Source organism: Cynocephalus volans, chromosome 6 (assembly GCF_027409185.1).
Source record: "Cynocephalus volans isolate mCynVol1 chromosome 6, mCynVol1.pri, whole genome shotgun sequence".
Classification (NCBI taxonomy): domain Eukaryota; kingdom Metazoa; phylum Chordata; class Mammalia; order Dermoptera; family Cynocephalidae; genus Cynocephalus; species Cynocephalus volans.
In genome coordinates, this window is record NC_084465.1 from 96,491,096 (window position 1) to 96,510,885 (window position 19,790).

At 60.5% G+C, this 19,790-nt stretch overlaps 2 protein-coding genes across 3 annotated transcripts in view; both read right to left on the reverse strand.

The window, feature by feature from the left end:
- CCDC154 (coiled-coil domain containing 154) lies at window positions 1-9,399 on the reverse strand. Its single transcript, XM_063101072.1, has 19 exons — window positions 9,104-9,399; window positions 8,396-8,469; window positions 7,503-7,604; window positions 6,935-7,199; window positions 6,654-6,843; window positions 6,365-6,411; window positions 5,948-6,043; window positions 5,392-5,515; window positions 4,344-4,445; window positions 4,129-4,257; window positions 3,923-4,047; window positions 3,448-3,574; window positions 3,222-3,359; window positions 1,751-1,870; window positions 1,469-1,545; window positions 1,001-1,118; window positions 743-829; window positions 266-453; window positions 1-147 (listed from the first exon to the last, which is right to left on the reverse strand). The coding sequence occupies exons 1-19, from the start codon at window positions 9,397-9,399 to the stop codon at window positions 24-26; spliced, it is 2,529 nt and encodes an 842-aa protein (XP_062957142.1). The 3' UTR covers window positions 1-23.
- The window catches only part of CLCN7 (chloride voltage-gated channel 7), a 27,330-nt gene continuing 16,261 nt past the window's right edge, over window positions 8,722-19,790 (reverse strand). Inside the window, exons 8-25 of one of the 2 annotated variants that reach the window (XM_063098877.1) lie at window positions 19,560-19,622; window positions 19,371-19,454; window positions 18,513-18,606; window positions 18,147-18,211; window positions 17,747-17,863; window positions 17,185-17,239; window positions 16,638-16,698; window positions 15,912-16,050; window positions 15,043-15,136; window positions 13,074-13,243; window positions 12,865-12,916; window positions 12,488-12,615; window positions 12,245-12,330; window positions 11,679-11,808; window positions 11,027-11,086; window positions 10,742-10,918; window positions 10,182-10,262; window positions 8,722-9,896 (exon numbers count right to left, since the gene is read on the reverse strand). In XM_063098877.1, the coding sequence (XP_062954947.1) occupies window positions 9,810-9,896; window positions 10,182-10,262; window positions 10,742-10,918; window positions 11,027-11,086; window positions 11,679-11,808; window positions 12,245-12,330; window positions 12,488-12,615; window positions 12,865-12,916; window positions 13,074-13,243; window positions 15,043-15,136; window positions 15,912-16,050; window positions 16,638-16,698; window positions 17,185-17,239; window positions 17,747-17,863; window positions 18,147-18,211; window positions 18,513-18,606; window positions 19,371-19,454; window positions 19,560-19,622 (1,743 nt within the window). In that variant the 3' untranslated portion in view covers window positions 8,722-9,809. Of the gene's footprint in view, window positions 9,897-10,181; window positions 10,263-10,741; window positions 10,919-11,026; window positions 11,087-11,678; window positions 11,809-12,244; window positions 12,331-12,487; window positions 12,616-12,864; window positions 12,917-13,073; window positions 13,244-15,042; window positions 15,137-15,911; window positions 16,051-16,637; window positions 16,699-17,184; window positions 17,240-17,746; window positions 17,864-18,146; window positions 18,212-18,512; window positions 18,607-19,370; window positions 19,455-19,559; window positions 19,623-19,790 lie in introns of those variants that run through there. The other variant, XM_063098878.1, reaches the window with a different exon arrangement.

The following is a 19,790-nucleotide window of genomic DNA, read 5'->3' on the forward strand; positions in this document are numbered from 1 at the left end:
TGACAGTACAAGAGCTTGCACGTTTATTTCTGGGGAAGGGGAAGAGATGTGCACTGGGGTGTAGGCTTCCAGACACAGGACTTTGAGATGGCTCCTGGCCTCCGCTGGGCCACCAGGTTCATGAGGACCATCTTCCACTGTAGCCACCTGCCCAGGGACACAGTTCACAGCCCCATCCTGCTCCACCCACCTCCCCGTGGCCAGTCCACTGCTCCCCTAGTCCCAACCCCAGCCCTGAGGCCTGCACAGGCTCCCTGCTGCCCACCTCATGGCCTGGTACAGGCCCCAGCAGTTCATGGGGACCACCCTGCCAGGGGCCGTGTCCTTGACAAAGAGCCGTTGCCTCACTAGGGATGTGAGCGCCCTCCTGCTGCTCCACGTGCGCATCCAGGGGCCATCCTTGCCGCACATGCGCATCATGCTCTCCCGCAGGGCTGCAATCTCCTCCATGCGCTGTGAGGATGCAGGAGTGCTGGCTGTTACCCGGGAGCCCAGGGGCAGACAGGACAAGCACAGGAACATGGGGTCAAACCACAGGGGGAGGCAAATGGGCTTATCTCCCGCTGGGCGGTCCAGGAGCCAGAAGGCTTATCTTCCAGAGACACCGCTCTGCACCAGACATGCAAACAGACAGACGCTGCTGGGCCTGCTGTGAGGCTGGGGAGACCTCAACTCTAGGGTCAGGGAGGCCGGGGCCTGTCCCATCACTGACCTGGGAGGCCCTGCTCAGGGCCCAGCTCACCAGTTTGGTTTCTGTATTAAACTTGAGGTTCTGGATGGTCTTGTTGGCCTGGATGCTGTTTTCCAACTTTATTATTTGACTCTGAAACTAAACATGTCCCCAATTGTGGGCATCAACAGAGTCTGCTAGTGTCCAGCTGTCCCTGGGGGCAGAGGGCCTGTCAGGGTCCCATGGCACAGCTGCCCCACCTGAACCATGTGACCTCCCCTCCTGCAGGTGTGGTTGGGCATGCCGGCTTCCCCAGGGCCCGAGGCGTACTGTGGCCAGCCTGCCCTGTATCTCAGCGATCTTCCGCCCGGGGCTGTCCTCCTTGAGCAGCTGAACAGACAACAGCAGGGTGGCCAGCTCCTGCTGCACGGCCCTGACCGCAAACTCTCTGTGGGCAGTGGAGGCCGAGGGCAGCTGTGGAGGGCGCATGGGGCAGGGCTGGGGGACAGGGCACTGGGGCCAGGGGCAGGCAGAACTCCTCCAGCGGCCGCAGGGCCAAGGGAGCTCAAGAGGGGGCACAGCCTTGCCACCGTCCAGAGGGGACTGTGGGCATTCCTCATGGTGACAGAGGGAGGGGCTGGAGAATCCGTGCAGATGCAGCAGAGAGGAGGTGAGACTACTGCTGGGCTGGGGAGGGGACAGGGCTGCTGTGGGCACCAGGGGGATTGGGGGGAGCCCTAGGATGGTGGTCAGCAGAGCTCCTGCCCCTCTCCCAGGGCCCAGGAGGCCAGGCCTCACCTGGCCTTGCCTTCTGCAGAGATCTTCAGGTCCAAGTCTCTCTGGTGGAGGATGCACTTGTCAGAGATGCCTTCTATCTGGAACATGGAGTGGGGAGCGGGTGTGTGGCATCCCAGGAGAGCAGCCTCAAGCACAGCCAGCTTGACAGAGCCCCATGCCGGCCCAGGCCTCTGCCCCAAGCCAAGGGCAGGCACATGGAGGGGGAGGGAGGGGTCCCACACCACTGCCCCAGGTCTAAATTCCTTGAGGCTGACTGAGGCCTGTGCCCAGGCTTGCTCGCACCTGCTGGGGGAGGCCATCCACCTTCTCCTCCACCTCCCGCAGGTGTGCGGCAACCTCCTTCTGCCACTGGGACATGTCCTCCAGGGACTTCCTCTCTGCTCCTTCCCATTCAGTCTTCGCCTGAGGTACAGATACCCAGTGAGGGCCGGAGCTCAGATAGGGAAGATGGACAGACAGATGGACAGGCCTCCTGCAGCCAGAGCACAGCAGGCCCCAGGAGGTGGGCAGAAGAGCTCCCAGAGGTCAGGTGGCCCCCACGTAGCTCACTGGTGCAAAGACCTGCATGCAGCCAGCCCGCTTGGTCAGGCATGCTTGGGGGACAGATGTGTCTGACAAGCCAGGACAGCTCTAGGGCCCTCCCAGGTAGGGTCACCAGCTGAGCAGAGCCATATACCTAAGAAGAAGCCCACACGTCCCCCATGCCAGCCTCTGCTGCCCCCCGAGAGTCAGTACGGATAGAGAACCGATGGCCTGACCACCTTGCAGAAGAGGGGGACAGAGACTGGGGTCGGAGGCTGTTGTGACCACACATGGTCCCAGAGGGGCAGCAGGGCAGGCCAGGTTAGAATCGAGCCCCAGAACCAAAGGGTGACACTCAAGTTCATGGCAGTGTTATTCAGGATAGCCAGAAGGGGGAAACAACCCACACGCCCATCAGCAGAGGAACAGGGAAACAGAATGTGGCCCGTCCACACAATGGAGTGTCACCCAGCCATAAAGAGAACTGAGCATTGGCCCCCGCTACAGCATGGATGAACCCGGAAACGTTACACTGAGTAAGAAAACCAGACACAAAAAGTCACACGCTTATGATTCATTTGCATGAAATGTGCAGAACAGACAAACTCATAGGGACAGAGATCGGATCAGTAGTTGTCTGGGGCGGGGGAAGGGAATGAAGAGCAACTGCTAATGGAACCAGAATTCTTTTGGGGATGATTACAAAGTTCTAAAAAATTCTTTTTGGGGTTGCTGCGCAACCCCGAAAATGCACTAAAAACTACGGAATTGCATACTTTAAAAGGGTGAATTGGGGGCTGCCATTTAGCTCAGTTGGTTGGAGCATGGTGCTGATAACACCAAGGTCCAGCCATCAAAATAAAACAAAAACGAAAAGGGTGTTGTACAGTATGTGAATTACAGCTCAATAAAGTTGTTACAAAAGAGAAAGAACACGGGGTCGAGAAGCCTCACCTACCCCTGCATGGAGCCCTGCATGGTCAGGCCTTGGGGACTCTGGAGGCCGTGGGCAGCAGTTTTAGGCCCTCAGGCCTCAGCAGCTGGTGCTGGGGTGGCCTGCCTGGCTCAGGAGACACCAGGGCTCAAGTCACCTGGGCCTTGTGGACAGTTGCTGGGTGGGGCAGGAGGCTCAGGGTGCTGGTCAGGCCTCTAACCTCGGGGGTGATGGAGTGGGCTGAGGTGCCAGAGGGTGGCTGGACCCTGTCTCCGCACGCAGCTGGCTGGTGCTCACCTCAGACAGCCTCAGGCCCAGCGTCTGCTGCTGCAGTTCCAGTCTCCAGCTCAGGGCCAGGAAATGTTCACTCAGGTCCTTCACCTGCCGGACCAGCTCAGCTACCGACACCTCCAGAGCCTGGCTCTTCTCTTGGAGCTGTAGGGACAGAGGGCGCAGAGAGGCATGGCTGAGTGCTTGTGCCCGTGCACATGGGGGCCCTGCTGGGGAACTGCCTGCCTCTCACCAGCTCCAGCGCATTGTTTGTCTCCTGCTGGGCCAGCTCGCCTGCCAGCTGCACGGCTTCCAGGTTCTCCTGCACGTAGGAGGCCAACTCCCCAGCCTGGCTCTCCTCCAGGCGCCCCTTGGCATCCCTAGGAGTTGGTGCCACTGAGACTGTCCCTCAGCAGAGGCTGGCCCACCCTTCAGTGCCACACTCCAGAACCATCCAGGAGACCCCGGAAATCAGAGGACGGATGTTGTCACCGTGCCACCAAGATAGGCTATGTCCCCTGCAGCCACAGCTGAGTCCCCCAGTAAGAGACAGGCTGTGGGATAGACAGGAGCCCCCACTAGAGGGGCTGCTATTCTGCCTGGCTTCCTGCTGTGCCCCCGCCATTCTCCTGCTGAGCTTAGCCAACATAGTCAGGATCAGGGGCATGGGGTGCTCCACTTGGCCCAACAGCTCTGGAAGCCCCACCCACAGCCCCAAGGACACCCACCGGGCCTTCTGCTCGGCCAGCAGGACACGATTCAGTGTCGCCTGGTTCTGCCTCACGAACTTGGTCAGCTGGACCACGGCTGCGTCCAGGCCACGGCACTGCTCTAGGAGGTGGCCCTCCTCCTGCTGCAGGGCGGAGGTGGCCCTGAGACCCCCGGCACCCACGGCGCACACCCCCACCCAGCACCTGGTCCCACATGGTCCCACCTCGCGCTGTCCCTGCAGGACTCGCACGCGCTCCTCGCTCAGCTCCCACAGCTGCTGCCACCGGCCCTCCAGCTCCTCCCGCAGGCTGCTCTCTGCCTTCAGCCGCATGCCCTCTGAGGCTTTCATCCTCTGGGGAGACCCCACCCAGCGCGCCATGAGTCTGTGTCCATCTGGGAGGGGGCACGGGAGGGCAGGCCCGGGCGTGCAGGCCCCACCTTCTCGATGGCCAGGAAGCTCTTCTGCAGGAAGCCACACAACCTGGCTTCCCTCTTGAGGAAGCGGAGGCTCATCTCCTCGCCAAGCTTGGTCACCTGGGCCTGGGAAGGGCACATGGTCACCATGCAGCCTCCGCAGGGTGTTGTGCCCGGCCCTACTGGTTCCATCAGAGTGGGCCGGGGTCGTACACCCCCAGCGGCATGCCCCCAAGCCCAGCACAGCTGGGAAGGCAAGGCAGACCAGGTGCGTGGGTCCCGGAGGGTCTAAAGCCAGAGAAAGCTGGATCTTCCGGAAGGGAGCAGGTGCCGGCATGTGGACACCCCCAGCAGGAGCACCGCTGCCCAGGAGAGCAGGGCAGGGCTGACTTTCTTGCTACACCAAGGCTCTGCAGGTGTGGGAGTGGGGAGGCAAGATACAGCGATCTCTCGCCCTCCGTCTCACACACCCAAGAGCTGGGGGGCCCAGCACCAGGCCTCTCCCTCCTCAAACACCACAGCGCTCTTCTGTGGCAGCCCCAGCACGCAGCCCTGCCCGGGGCCAGGAGACCTATGGCACATGGAGCAACAGCCTCCAGGAAGCGCTTACTCTGCCTGAACCCCTGCTGGGCTCCCTGCCCCCAAGGACAGTGCGCTAGAGCGGGGTCAGCAAACAATAGCATTTAGGGATTGCAGGGGCTCTGCCACAGCCTCTCGATTCTGCGGTTGTAGCCCCAAAGGTAGCCATCGACAATATGTAAGCAAAAGTCCATGGCTGTGTGCCAATAATTTACAAAACCAGACAGAGGCAGCTCACCCTACGCTTGGCATGTCAGGAATCCTCGGCCTAATGTCTCCGCCCTGTTGATGGAGCCAATACACTAACATCCCAAAGGCCAGTGAGAGGGGACAGTGCCACCTGGGCAGCGGAGCTACATGGACAGCAGCTGGCAGGTGCTCAGTCAGCTGTGGTCCCTGCCCTGCCACCTGGTCTCTATTTACAGAGCTGAAGAGTGGTCTTGCAGAGATGTGTGGTGGCCCATCCCCCCACTCCAGCCTTCTGGGCAGGTACCTGCATCCTGGCCACCTCGCAGTCCACCCTCTGGCTAGTGTCCTCCTGGCTCTTCTGCAGGGCGCCACAAGCTGCCTCCCGGCCCTGCTCCTCTTGCCTCAACAAACTGCTCAGCTTGGCCAGCCTGGGGACATTGGCCTGGTCACGCCTGCCCAGCTGGCTGGAGGGCCTGGCTGAGAAGCCACAGGGAGGTGGAGGGGACACTGGACACTCTCGGGCTAGGGCCTGCATATGGGGGGCCTAGGCAGGAGAAGCAGCAGTTTACTACCCTGCTGGGGAAGCAGACCTTGGAGTCCCCAGCACAAGACCGTGGGAGCTGGGCACCGGGAGAGGGGAGGGGCAAGGGCCCAGGCTCGAGTCTGTTTCCCCCACAGAGGGTCCACAGTGGGTCTGAGGCCCCCGCAACTAGCAGCCTGGCACTAAGGGCAGAAGATGCCCTGTGGGTGGTGCTGGGAGCACAGTGCAGGTGGGACCCTGCCTTGGCTGGGCCAGTGACCCCCAGCTAACCACACATGGTGGTCCGAGCCAGCTCCTGAAGGGAGGTGGGCAGACCCACCTGAGGTCCACCTCCTGCTCGGCGCCTTTCCGCTCAGAGTCCTGCAGCACCTGCTTCCTCCGGATGTGGGCCAAGGCCTCCCGGACCTCCACCAGCCTAACACACAAGGAGCTTCTTCTGTCCACGCCCAGAGCAGGCTGGGCAGCCTCTGGGGGCTGGAGGGCCAGTCAAGAAGCCCCTGCAGCCAACCCCCCCTCCCCTTTCTCAGGCCTCTGCAGGTCACCAAGGCACGATCAAACAGGGGCCTTTCCGAGTTGAACTGTGTGTGTGTCCTGCTTACCTGAGCAGGACAACTAATTGGGGGAAATGAAAACCCATGGCTGGTGCCCAGCTGGTCCCTGCTTCAGCCACTGCCTTCTGGACGCCTGAGCCCCTTTCCCTCCCACTAAGGCCTGTGCCCACAGGTATGAGGGATACCTTTTGTCCAGGGCCTGCATCTGATTCTGGTTCTGAGAGCTTGGGAACTGCAAGGAGGAAGGGTGGGGCTGGGCATGGCCCTGGATCTGCCATTGCCCTCCACATCGATGCAGCAGACACAGGTGGGGCCAGAGGAGCTGGGGTACAAGGGGTTCCCTGGCTCTGGGCCTGGGCAGCCAGGACTGAGCTGGGCTCAGGGTCCAGGAGGCAGCTGCCACCAACACCCAAGAAAGGGGGTGCTTGGCCTGTGGGGCAGTGCTGCTGCGGCCTGCCCGTTCCGCTGGCTCACCTCTGGTGCTTCCTTCTCGGGGGCCTGGGCTGCCAGCTGTGACGCCTGCTGCAGCTGCTTCAGCTCTGAGTCCTGCAGCTGCACGCGGGCCTGTAGCTGCAGCAGCTCCCGCAGCAGGCTCAGCGTGGCGTGCTCGCAGCGCTCCTTATGCCCCCTAAGGTACGCCACCTCGGCCTGCAGGTCAGCCACCCTGGCCAGGGCAAGAGCATGGCTCAGTTGAACTGTGCCCACCATGGAAGCTGGTGTGCGGTCTGCCTGCTCCCCATGCCCATGGGGCTCACCACTGCTCCAGCTGCTTCCAGCACTTGGAGGTGTCCTGCTCAGGGACGGAAGTGGTGGATGCCAAGGGGCTGGACTCATACTTTTCCAAGATCTCCATACTCAGGGGCTCAGGGCTGGCCAGGCCTTCCACCAGGACGAGCCCCAGGTCCTCCAGGGTGACAGTGCTTGGCTGGGAAGGGGGCGACTCCCCAGATGAGGGGCTGCTCTCAGCCAGCTCTGCAAGGAGGTACCATGGGGGCTTGCCCTTTGTGGGCAGTGGCTCCACTGGGTTTATGGTAAGAAGGACCCAAATTATTGCAGTGAACACCCTGTGCTGACCACCCTGAGCCTGTGTCTCTTCTTCCTGTCACACATCCTGGCCCAGTTAGGGGCTTGGCTCAGAGAGGTCCAAGGCCCTGCTTGAGGACACACAGCACTGGGCAGCAAAAACAGGACAGTGCCCCCACATGGTCTGCTGCAGAGAGACCCGCAGGGGTCAGGGGGCAGAGCCGCCCTGTGGCCCACCGTGGGAGCAGGCCCTACCCCAGTCCTGGCTCCTCCCAACTCTGGGCCCGCCATCTGACCCACCTGACATGGCTTCACCAGCAGCGGCCCCTGCGGCTTCGGCCTGGGCCCAGGCCCCTGTGGCTACCTGGAGCTGAACCTCAGGCCAGGGCGGTTGGGGGTTGGCTGGAGGGAAGAGGGAAGTCGGCACTCGGGAGTGGGCAGGCGTGAACAGTGAGCTCCCGCTTCACATCTCACCTCCTTCCCAGAGAATCCCGAGGGAGGCGGGTGTGGCTGGGCAGTGGGATGTTCTGGAATCTTTCCTCAGCAGAACCTTGTGACTTCATGGCCCAACTGCTGGTGGAACTTCCTGTTCCTCAGCTTTCCTCCTCCTGCAAGGCCTCCCAACTGCTCTTTTCTACAAGGACCTGAGGGTGCCAGGAGCATCCATATAGAAATGGGACTTCTTCCTGCCAGGCAGTGGGAGTGGTGGCTGCTGGCCTGTGGCTGGGGCCAAGAGACCCCTGGCCAGGCCTGGACAGGAGGGTAGGGTATCCAGAAGCAGTCCCGGGCCCCGCAGCCAGAGAACTGGAGCAGGGAGGCTGAGCGCGGGGGACAGACTGAACCCCACCAGTACCCCACCCCAGGGAGGGCAGCAACTGCGAGGACAGAGAGGACGCAGCTGAAGCAGCGCTATCAAGAGCAAGAGGGCACCAGCCCCAAGCGTGGGCTGCCTGTGCCCTCGGCTTCTGCAACAGCCGCGTCACAACAGGAAAGAGGCAGGCAGAGAATTCCAGCAGTCCACTTCATTTAACCTGAGGTATCCAGAACATTGTCATTTCAACATGCAGCCCACACATGACAGCTGTCAGCGATGCTGCACTCGCTTCTCTGGCACCAAGTCCTTGAGGCCCGGTGCTCTTGTTCTGCGTCTCATTTCCTCTCGGCTTGCAGCTTAGACACCCCCACAGCCTCACTCAGGCCGAGGGTCCCGGCACCCAGACCGGGGGACAGGCAGAGTGACCCAGCACTGGGGAGTGCAGGAGTGAGGCTGCAGGGCAGGCACAGCGAGGGCGGCTGGCCACTCCTGCTGGCCCACAGTCTGCAGCTTCACGGGTGCCCTTGGGGCCTCCCCTCCTGCAGGACCCATGGGTGGCTACCATGCTCCTTGGGGCCAGGGCCACTGTCATTTACACGAAGGCCCGATTCCTGGGTGCCCATTCTCACCACTACGCTTGGCACCCCAACTCCCAGGGCCCACCAAACCCCAGGCTGGATGGGAACAAGGAAACCGGCACTAATGTCTGGATTGGATTCCTTTATTTCTAACATTCAGACTCCAACACGCTCAGATCCCTTGTGTCCCTACGGAGGGATGAAGAGGGGCCCCCCTCTCATGGAAGGGAATACAATCGAGGGGCTACAGCTGCTAGCCCATCACAGAAGGACCGTATCACCGTAATAGACATGCCTTTATAAACGTCCCATGGGAGGGGAGCACTGCAGTGACTGAGGGACACCAACTCCAGCCCACCGGGCCAGTAGGAAGCTCTGACAGGCCCTCGGGGGGCAGCAGAGGCTTCTCAGCTCTGGCCGGGGATTCTCTGGGGCCAGTGGGAGGCCACCTCCAGCTGCATTTGTGCCTTGTGGCTGCCACAGGCAGGAGAAGGGAAATCACTACCCACACTGGGGTCCCCGCCTCCCCATACAGCGTCCACCCAGGTGCGGTGACTCCCAGCTCTAGAAGGCTCAGGGTGATGGCAGTGGGCCAGGCTGGATGCTCAGCTCTCGAGATCCAGGCATGGAGCCTGTCACCCCAGTCTTCTGGGCCTAGGGTCACTGAGTCAGGTGTGGAGCTGGGAGCAGAGGAGACTGCCCGACGCAGCTTGCTCCAGACGCCACAGCTATCCTGCTCCCTCAAACCCACGCCATGGGGGTTCAGCTGGGGCTGCTGCACAGGTCCTGGGGCCACAGGCGGCATCTGTGGCTGAGGGGTTTGGGCCAGCTCCCACAGTGTGCAAGCCTCAGGCTGGCAGTGAACAGCAGCCTTCAGGGGGGGTCCTCCCCGGGGGCAGAACACAGAGCACACACACACAGAGACGCACCAGCAGCCAAGGAGAAGTGGCTGCACACAGGCTCGATCCCAAAAAGTCAAAGGAATCCGGCAGCGGGGGGGAATGTGAAGTCCAAGGGGCTGAGGCCAGGGTAGGTGCTGAGTATCAACCAACTGCCCACGACGAGGGTCACGCTTGCACGCCGCCCCACATCTGGATAACACTTGCTCCTGCCAAGGCCCAAGGGCAAAGCTCTGGCCGAGACTAGGGACCCCGGGAGGAAGTTCAAAGGGGCTGGGGTGCAGGTGCCGCTGCCGCCAGGACCAGGGCTGGGGCCTCACGTCTGGGCCAGTGAGAGCTCCTCCAAGCCTCCCTTCCCCAGGCGGTACCTGGCGAGGTCCTTCCTAGTCACAAGCCCGACCACCTGTGGGAACAGAGCCATCTCAGGGCCCCATGGGCCAGCACTGCCTCCTCTGCAAAGTCCCTGCCCCAGGGCCAGGGCGACGGCCGCAGCCAGCACTGACCCAGGGTGCAGGGTCAGGCTGGGTCCTGCCCCTCAGCGTCGCCTGCAGGGAGCCAGGAACAAGGGCCCGCCATGACCAGACCGGCGGTCCAGGAGGTGCAGGGCCAGCCCAGCAGAGTCCCCCTTCCCCAGGTTCCCTCGAGGACACAGACCTCACAGCCTCCCCTCTGCTGTGCCCACGCTCACCTGATTGCGGTTGTCCACCACCACCAAGTGCCGCAGGCCCAGAGCCCGGAACAGCTTGAACACACGAGGGAGAGACGCCTCCTGCAATGGACATGGACCTCAGCTTGCCCATCCGACCCCATCAAGAGCAGAGTGAGCCCCCAAACTCAGGACAGGTGCCCCTAGGCATACCCCCCACCACAGGACGTCAAGATGCACCCTGGCTATCCTTCCTTTCCACTCCCATCTGGCCCTGCCTGCCTGGGCCCCTCAGCTCTAGCTCTGCATCCCCCATGCCCCCAATCCCTGCTGCTGCAACTGGACTCTCTGAAGCCTGAGGTCTGTCAAAACACCCAGCTTCCCAGGGGACAGAACCTGAGTCCTCGCATAACACCAGCTTCTCCCTGCTCTCCCTCGTGATCCCGCACTCCAGCCACCAAATGCACACTCGGGTCATGTGGCCCCTCCCCAGATGGCCATGGCTCCACTCTGCCTGTCACCAAAGGCGGCCACTCCACCCTATTCCAGAAGGACCCGCCCCCCCCCCATTATCAAGCCTGCCACATGCAACCAGTGGGCACCTGAGGCACTGTGTAGGGGGAGGGGTTCATGAACTCAGACAGGTCCATGGTGCACTCGCGCTCATCCTGGGACACGTGGATGGACTGGATCGGGGGGAAGCGTGGGTAGGCATCACGAAAGTCCTTCAGCCTCAGCCGTCGCTGCGCCAGGCCCATGTGGGACCTCTCCACAAACACCTGCGGGGAGTGGCTGTGTCAGATGCTGTGCGGGGCCGGCTCCCAGCACCCCAGAGGCTCTGTCCCCACGGGCCGGGGTGGCCACGTCCTCATACATGCCACACCCACCTTGTGCTTCAGTAGGACGATGAGCTGGGAGCGCAGAATGAGGCCCTGCAACCTGGTGGGCTGCAAGAGAGAAGTGTCTGGAGGCCTGACAACACCTTCTGGGGGGCTTGGCTCAGACCCTGCTCTGGCCGGACTGACCACCCGGGAGCACTGGCCTTGTGTATGATCCTGTTATTCCCCAGAGGACCTATATCTTGGCAGCATCACCGTCACTGCACAGAGCAGAATAAGATGGCACAACACAGAGCATGTGCAAGTGGCTGAGATGCAAGCCCCAATGAAAATCCATCTCAAACCACCCAATGTCAACGTATGATGCGCCCCAGCAGACCAGGCCCTGGAGAGAAATGTATGTTCCTCCAAAGCCTCATGACAAGTCCACAGCCACCAACTCCATAGCTGATGAGTGTGGGTGATGCCCACGAGACCCCTGATGAGCCCACCAACCCAGCCCCAGGGACAGCTTTCTCACAGCCCCTGCGTTCTCGACAGTTGTGGGATGTCCTCTCCTTCTGAGGCCAATGGAACTGTGCTATACACCCCAGCGCAGAGTTCCTTCACTCCTGTCACCTACACGATGTGACCCCATGCTACCACCTTGCAACAGACACAGTGTAGAGAGGCCCTCGGTGGGCTGGGAAGGGCCAAGTACCTGGGTGTCGTCTGTGTGCTCCACCACAGGAAAGCCGTTGTGATTGGACGCCATGTTGCTGAGGACGTCCACGATGACGCCAACCTTCTCCCTCCTCCTCAGACAGGTCACCGGCGTGCTCATCACCTCCCTGCCAGAAAAGAGCGCACATGTTGTGCAGCCACCGACACCAGCGGCCACAGCACTGGTAAGGCACTTCCTCAAGTCTCACTTTCTCTACCAATGCTGATGCCCAACAGGCGCAGAGCTGCTGGAGTAGGAAACCGGAGACAGAGGGGCCAGCAGCCTGAGGACCCCATACCCCCTGCACCACAGGGACCTGGAAGGCCCAGACATGGACGGGGCCCTGACAGCAGCCTGGATGCCACGCAGCATCTCCCCTCTCAGGCATCCAGGCTCTGCCTACTCACACTGGACCCCCCAGACATATGCTGCATAACCAGTCACACGCCAGCCTGAGGTGGAGGGAGCCCGGTGGGACAGCCCTATGCCTGCTGGTCCTTCTGCCCAAACAAGGCCCCGAGGGAGGCAGGAGTGGGGCAGAGCGGCTGGCTGGCTGGCCATACCTGGCAGTGAGCGAGTGCGAGGTGACTGGGGCCTCCCAGTGCAGGAAGGGCACACTCTGCAACTGGATGTGCATGTCGTACAGGCCCTGCGGGCACAGCCACTGTGACCCCACGCTGTGCACCTGCACCCCAGGGCCCCCACGCTGTGCACCTGCACCACTGTGACCCCACACCCTTCGCCCACCCAGGTCCCCCCTGCCCCATGCCCGCTCCCAAGGGCCCAAGGCAAGAGGAAGGTTGCACCTCGATGAAGACGTCACCCACGATCTTGGCAGTCATGAGCACCAGCATGATGGGGAAGCCATAGGTGACGTTGCTGGTGGCCTCCATCATGATGACCGTTAAGCTCAGGGTCATCCTCACAATCCCACCTGTGGGGAGGTCATGAGCCCCCGCCACCATGCCTGCATCCCCGTGCCACACCCAGCATCCACCACACCTCTAGACCCCAGTCACACAAGGACAGCGACAGCCAGGTCTGCTGTGGGCACGCTTCCCACTCTGTTCACATAAACGGAGACTGATGCTCCATGTGAGGCCACCTCGGCCCTGCCCATGAAGGGTGCCCCCTCCCGACCCCACAGAGCCAACCCCTCTGCCAGGCAGGAGCCAGGACCTACCGAGCTGGGCAGCAGCGCCCATCAGGGCATACTTGCCGGGGTCGGCCCAGATCTGCAAGGGGTGACGTGGAGGAAAGTCAGACACACACAAACAAAAAAACCCCCTGGCCCAGGGAAGCTCTGTGAGAGCTCCGACGCTTTCACCAAACCCCTGCTCTGGGCTGGGGACCACCAGGAGCATGTTAGCTGAGGGCCTGTCCCCCACTCACCGCTGCTCCCGTGAGGTAGGACAGGGAGATGCCGAAGAGCCGGCCCCAGGCGGCCCCAATCAGCAGGGATGGGATGAATACTCCGGCAGACACCGTGAGCCCATAGGTCCAGCAGGCCAGGAAGAAGTAGACCAGGGTGAACAGGCCAAGGGTCATGGGGTTGTAGGAGCCTGGGAGAGAGGAGGGACTGATGGGGCCTCCCACACAGACTCAGGCAGGGCTGTCCCCCGGCTGCCCCCTTGTGGCCCTCGTGGCCACACCTGGCAGCCAGGCTCCCTGAGCCCCTGGTGGTCCCCCACAAGCTCTGCGTCCTCAGTCTCAACAGGAACAGGAAGGGATGCAAGGGCCAGACGGGGAAGCTGGGAAGGAAGCTGTGCAGGGCAACCTGATGCTGCAACCTCACGCACTGGCTGTGGCAGGAACTGGGCGGGGACTGCACACAGGGATGTGAACTGCATCCCTGCCCCAGGAAGCGTCTTCCTGGTGGGACAGGGGCTGGGACTGCCCCGTTTCACTAATGTTTCCAGACCCTCCAGAATAATCACTAGCCCCATGGAGCACAGTGCTAGCCTGGTCAGGGCAAGGGTACCCCGTCCTGGCTCACCCTGCAGGCAGCAACCAGCCTACCCACTTGGGCGGCTTAGCTCACTGCCCATCTGACCTCAAACCAACTGAGTTAGAAGGTGCCTTGCCCCATGTCTGAGCATGGGTTGGGCTTCAGAGGCTAGTCCCTGTGGCCCACAACAGTCAACAGTTAGGGAAAACTAGGCAGGTAAAGAGGCATCTGAGACACATCCTCCTGGGGCCCTGGGGCTGCAGGGACATGGAGATGCCACATGTGGGAAAGGTAGAGGGCAGCCTGGCCACCGCAGCTCCCACAGGTTGAACGCCAATTCCTAAGAGGCTTGCTCTTCCCAAGAAATGTGCTGAGAGGTGGGATTTGTGGACAAGAAGCCAGAGAAAGAAAGCTAACAGGGAGAGGTCTTCTGTGGCCAGTAGGACGGTGACCTTGGGGCCAAGGGGAGTCACCACCTGTCTGTGTGCAAACAGCACCAAGGCACAGATCCCAGGGCTCAAGGGAGGTGGTGGTATATGTAAGGCTATCGGCCACCACTCCAACCAAGTGACCACCTGACACAAGAAACAATCAAATGCTGGAACCAAGAACACACAAGATGCCTGGTGCTGCCCAGAGGGTCAGAAGTGCTTAAGAAGGGATCTGGGGCCAGTGCCACCTTGCATTTAAAAGGATTTCTGTTAAATTTTGTCAACTAATTCCTCACACACACACAGACCTATGGACTGGGAAGTTCCTGGTGGCCTATTTGCGACAGGAAACAATTAGAAACAACCTCAATGGTCTCCAGCCAGGTCATGATGGAAAATGTGGTAACAATAAAAGGCAGGGGAGGTGCTTGAGAGACAGACACAAGGACCACCCTGCTTCCCCGTGGGCCTGGCACTGCGGCACTGCTCTGGGTGCGGGGCAAGGGAGGCTGCTGGGGACCGAGATGGGTGAGGTGAGAGGCACACAATGCCACACAGCGATCTGCGCCCTTATTAAACACGGGCGGATGGTTTTAAAAATGCCTAAGATGGTGATGCTTATGTTACACTTATTTTACCATAATGAAAAAAAAGCGTGGCTGGGAGAGGCTGAGCCAGGTTCCCGGCGTGGGTTTTCTGACCAAGAGTGACCCAGCAAGCAGTGCCGAGAAGGAAAACTTGTTGTAGAAGGCCAGATGGAAGTGGTCCCAAGACCACGGCACCAGGAAGGAGAGGCAGCAGTTGTCGTGGGAGCCTGGCCAGGACCCACGTGAAGGCACTTGTCAGAAGGTACAGAAGGGTCCTGACATACTGGCCTCCAGTGCCCACCACCCAAGCTAAGGTGACCCTCCAACCCAGTGAGGTGACCTCTGCCCACAGGGGTCACCCACGCCACAGCCTGAGGGTGCTGAGCAGCGCGCACCTGGTGGGTCATGGAAGAGGCTCACCACACTCTTCTCTGGGGTGTTGAAGAAGGCCGCAGCCATGGAGTTGTACTCGCCATCTGCACAGAAGAGCTGCAGAATTGGGGGAGAGGAAATGCTGGGGGGCAGACCCAATGCCACGGAGAGTAGGGAGGGCACAGCGCCCAGGCCCTGAGCTGTGAGGACCTCGCTAAGGCATACCCACCCCTGCCAGGGGCTGGCCAACAGGACCCTTGGGCTGGACAGCAGTCTGTCCTTGGAGCCAGGGGAAATGGCAACCCAGGAGCTCACTGTGAGCAGTCAGATGTCAGTGCCCTCAGCCCCTCAAGGCTCCCATACCAGGGCTAAGGCAGAGTAAGGCTGGGCTCACTGACCCCACCCCCTCCTCACAGCTGGTCTGCACGGCCCGGGCCCACCCCTCCACCAGCTTGTTCACACCTGCCCCCCTCAGCAGTTGCTCCCATTCCACCCTCCCCCAGCCCACAGCTGCCGATCCACTTTTTGCCTTTGCAGATTGGCCTGTTCTGTACACTTCATATCAAGAGAATCACACAGCATGTCGCCGTCTGCATCTGGCTTCTGTCACTGAGCATGTTTTTGAGGCTCAACCACACTGCAGTGTGCGGTGCCCCAAGCCTTTCTATGGCAGAATAAAGGTCACTGCACAACCGACATTCCACTCACCGTCCACCTGCGGTGGCACGTGGCAGTGTCTACTTGGAGGCTACTGTGAGTCCTACTGCCATGAATGTCGTGCACAGGTTTCAGTGTGGATGCAGGTCTGCATTTCTCTTGGGCCCATACTCACGAGCACCCCCTGCCCCCCAAGCTCTCCTGCCATGAGCAGAGCCTGAGCAAGGGCTCCTACCTGGAGCGGGTAGGACATAGAGTTCCCCTGCAGGGGCTGGCAATCCCGGGATGAGTAGATCAGCACAAAAGCGACTGTGGCTGTGACAGCAGCCACCAGCATGGCCTCAATCACCTGGAGGCAGGGCCGGTGAATATACCTGCAACCAAGAGTCAGGAGGCACCTGCTGCAGGATGGCCGTGTAGCCCCATCGCTGCACCCCGGACAGTGGCCATGGCAACCTGAATCTGCCACTTGCAGATGCCCACGAGAGGACACAGATCAGGTGACATGGCACATTAAATAAGCTATCTGCCCAGACTCCCAAATGTTCTGGGATTATCTTCTGCACCGCAGTGATAAAGACCTCACAGCAGTAGCTCCTCGAGGACACCTGCTCCCCATCAGTAGTGGACACTGGTCCAGGAACAAGCAGCGTTACTCCCCTAATACAAGGACAGCCACGTGCAGCGTGCAGGGATGCCACCACAGTAAATCCAGGACCCATCCTGGGTTCACACAGGCCTTATATTCTCTTCCTGCAGGTGAGAAGCCCTCACACCTCTCAGGGCCACTAACCTTTCTCCAGCCTTGGGCTTGTTGGTCCCCTCCCCCAGGCCACGTGCCACCCCAGCACAGCTCTGCTGAGCAGCTCATGGGGAAGGGCCCTCCAGTTTGGGCCCTGGTGCAGAGCTCAGGACCATGTCTGCTTCCAAGGGCCCCATACGGCCAAGGCTTCTTCCTCACCTGATTCGAAACATCGTCAGCCAGTAATTCAAGGCGTTGAAGACGGCTCCCAGGATGCCGCCTACGACCAAGAGAGCAGGCTTGTGTCGGTCACGCGGGCAGGGAAGGTGGGGGCCGCGGGAGAACCCAAGGGCTTGTTGGGGAGGACGACCAGGAGGGTTCTGTCACAGTGCTTCCTCTATGTCACCGCATGCCAAAGGGTGGATGAGCTTATTCTCCATGGCACTTTACAGAGCACTCGTGCTGCTGGAGCCCACCCTGCCTCTTGCAGGAAAAAATATCCACCCCCGTTGGTTGGTTTTGCCATCGAAGAAGTAACAGGAAGCAGCAGAAAACGAGGCTTGTGGCCCTGCCTAGGTTTTGGTGTTTCCTCCTGTGAGTGCACTGCCCGCGGAAGAACCCAAGAGAGGCAGCCCTGTATGGCCAGCTGTGGCCTCTTCTCACCTCTGTGCCACTTCAGAGCTGAACCACATCTGAAGGCCACAGGCCCTGACCCCCCACCCCTATGCTCCAACTCCTGGTGCCATCCTGTGGTGAGGGCCCTTACCCACCACGCCCATGGCGATGAAGACCGGGATCTCGTGGATGGTGTAAGCCATTTTCTGTGCGGAGAGAGAGAAAGAGCAAAGGCGGTGAGAAGCATCCATAGCTATCCTCCATTCGAACTCAACTGGACGTTATGTAAGACCTGTCCTTACACAGAACCGTCCACACTTTCCTGCAGGGTGGCAGAGGTCCTGTGGGAGAGGAGAAATGCTGCGTTTTGCGCAGACCTCACTCTTCTCTTGGCCTGGCTGGCCTGGGGGCTCTCAGGGGTTCCGCACAGCTCCCAGTGCCTGCCGCCCATCTCCCAGTACCTGGGAGAGGGGCCTGAACCAGCAAGGGGCTGCAGCACCTGTGCCTGCTGAGCCCTGTCCCACACCCGAGTGCCACTGGCTGCCGGGCAGCCTGGCCCGCAGGACATGCGTTTTTCCTGGAGCCCAAGAGCGGAGCTCCATTCCACAGTCAAGAGCCAGCACTTTCCACAAGACCAGGCTCCCGGGTCTGGGCCTTAAGGGAATGGGGTGCTGGCAGCAGCGAGCAAGTGGTGGGGTTGTGTGGCGGGTTACCTCTGAGTCAAATCTCCCGAAGTTGATGAGGCCCGGGCTGGACAGGTCCCACACGTTCCCGTGGTAGATGCTCAGGACGAAGTTCAGGGTGAAGGTGGAGACCATGGAAGCAAAGAACTGTGGCAGAGAGGCCATGCCCTCAGGCCACGCTGTGCAGGGGACCCCACCCGAGCCAGAAGAGAAGGTGGTGGGCAGAGCCTAGGGCTCCTGGCCACCTTGTCCCACAGCTAGGAGCCCCCGAGGCAGGCAGTGGCCGAGGGGGAGCTGGGAAGCACCCTCAGTGCTTCAGCTGGGCCCAGCAGGAAGCTCGGGTGAGGACACTGAGTGCTGTCGGCACTTACTGACCTCGGGGTGAGGACGTGGGAGCCCTGGCCAAGGACAGCTGTCAGCAGGCACTTACGATCCTCCATGTTAGGAACTGGTTCCAGAAGGATGCACCTTCCTCCAAGCTGAACAGGACACCACCTAAAAGGCAGGTAGCTGGGCCTGAAGGGCCCCAGGTCCCAAGGCACTCTGCACCCACCACCAACTCCTGTTCCCAGACCCAGGGAGCTGACTGCATTGGATGGAAACCATTGGTGGGAACAGGCCACAGGAAGAGAGGCCTCCTGGGAGGCCTGAGGGCCAAGCCTGGGCACACTGGCCTCTTCCAAATCCCCTGTCCAGCAGCTCCGCAGCACGGGCCCACACCCTCCCTGGACTCAGTCTGCAAACACCAAGACTATTCCTTCAAACAAGCAGGGAAAGCGGGGTGGTCCCTCCTCACCCACGGGGGCTCCAAACGCAGCTGACACCCCAGCCGCTGCTCCTGCCGAGACAAAGTCCCGCTTCTCTGTGTCTCTGCGGAAGTACTCAAAGATCTGAAACCAGAACAAACGTGCAGGGTCGTGGGCAGGTCCTGCAAAGATAGCTACTTCCCTCAGAGAATAAGGTGGACCACAGGCCGCCCAGACAGGGGCCGAGAGACAGGAGCAGGACGGCAGGGGCTTTGTCCACAATCAAGTCTGTGACTACTGGACTCACGAAAAGGGAAGCTCTAGATGGCGGCAAGAGAAAGCAGGCTGAAAGTCTCCTGTACGCCAACAGCCAGGAGAAAATAACAGAAAGCATCCCACCAGCAAACAACTTCACAATGCATGCAAGAGATATACAAAAACCCAAAACCCACTGAGAGACCTAAAGAAAACTGAATGAACGAGAAACCTGAACTCATTCTTGATTTTAGAAGACTATACTGTAAAAATGTTGTCCTTAAATTCAGAGCAATATCCATCAAAATACTGGTGACTTTTTGGGGAAACATGACAAAATTCTTCCGAAGTGTACATTGAGAAATAAACACCCACAACCTGTCTGTGCACAGCTGCCCTCTTCTCAGGGTGTCTTTCCCTTTGAGGAGCTGCTCAGAACTACAGACCCTTCCACAGGAGAACACACAGCCACACATGACATAAGGAGTCGCCCATCTGGGAGCAGGCCAGGCTGTCCCCTCCACAGCATGGGGCTCCCCCACCCCTGGGTCCTGGTGAGGATGTTGGCACCATGGCACTGTGCCCAGCTCTCTGAGGGCCGCTTACTGCATGGCATCTGTCGTCCATGGGTGTGGCAGGTGGAGAGGGCTCACCTTGAAATCTCGTTTCAGTGACGTTGACCTGCCCTGGGAGATCCCAGCTGCGATCACAGAGCCCGAGTGGATCATCGGCCCTTCCTGGAAACCCAACAACTACTCTCAGCAATGATACACAGCCTTGCGTCCCTCCCAGGGCACAGGCACGCAGACTCAGGCTGGGACAACGTCACACGGATTTTTTACCTTTCCCACAGCCAGTCCCCCGACCACAGACAGAATCACACCGGACACTTTGATCACCAATGTCTGGAACGCAGGAAAAAGCATGGCATGGTTAGAGGGCAGACTCCACCCAAGATGCAGACAGAAGACACAGTGCCATGAAGGTAGCCCAGGGTAGGGGCTGTGCCCAATAGCGGTGTCCGGGGGAGGAGGGCTTCCACCAATTCTCTCCCCGACAAGAAATGTCAGAGA

Bases quoted from the DNA above. Each gene is read 5' to 3' on its own strand.
- CCDC154 (XM_063101072.1), bottom strand. From the start codon at position 9,399: ATGCCGCCTGTGGCCCCAGGACCTGTGCAGCAGCCCCAGCTGAACCCC. The intron at 5,516-5,947 runs GTGGGTCTGCCC...CAATGTCCCCAG, and splicing joins GAGCAGGAGGTGGACCTCAG to GCTGGCCAAGCTGAGCAGTT. The intron at 1,546-1,750 runs GTGCGAGCAAGC...TCCATGTTCCAG, and splicing joins TGGATGGCCTCCCCCAGCAG to ATAGAAGGCATCTCTGACAA.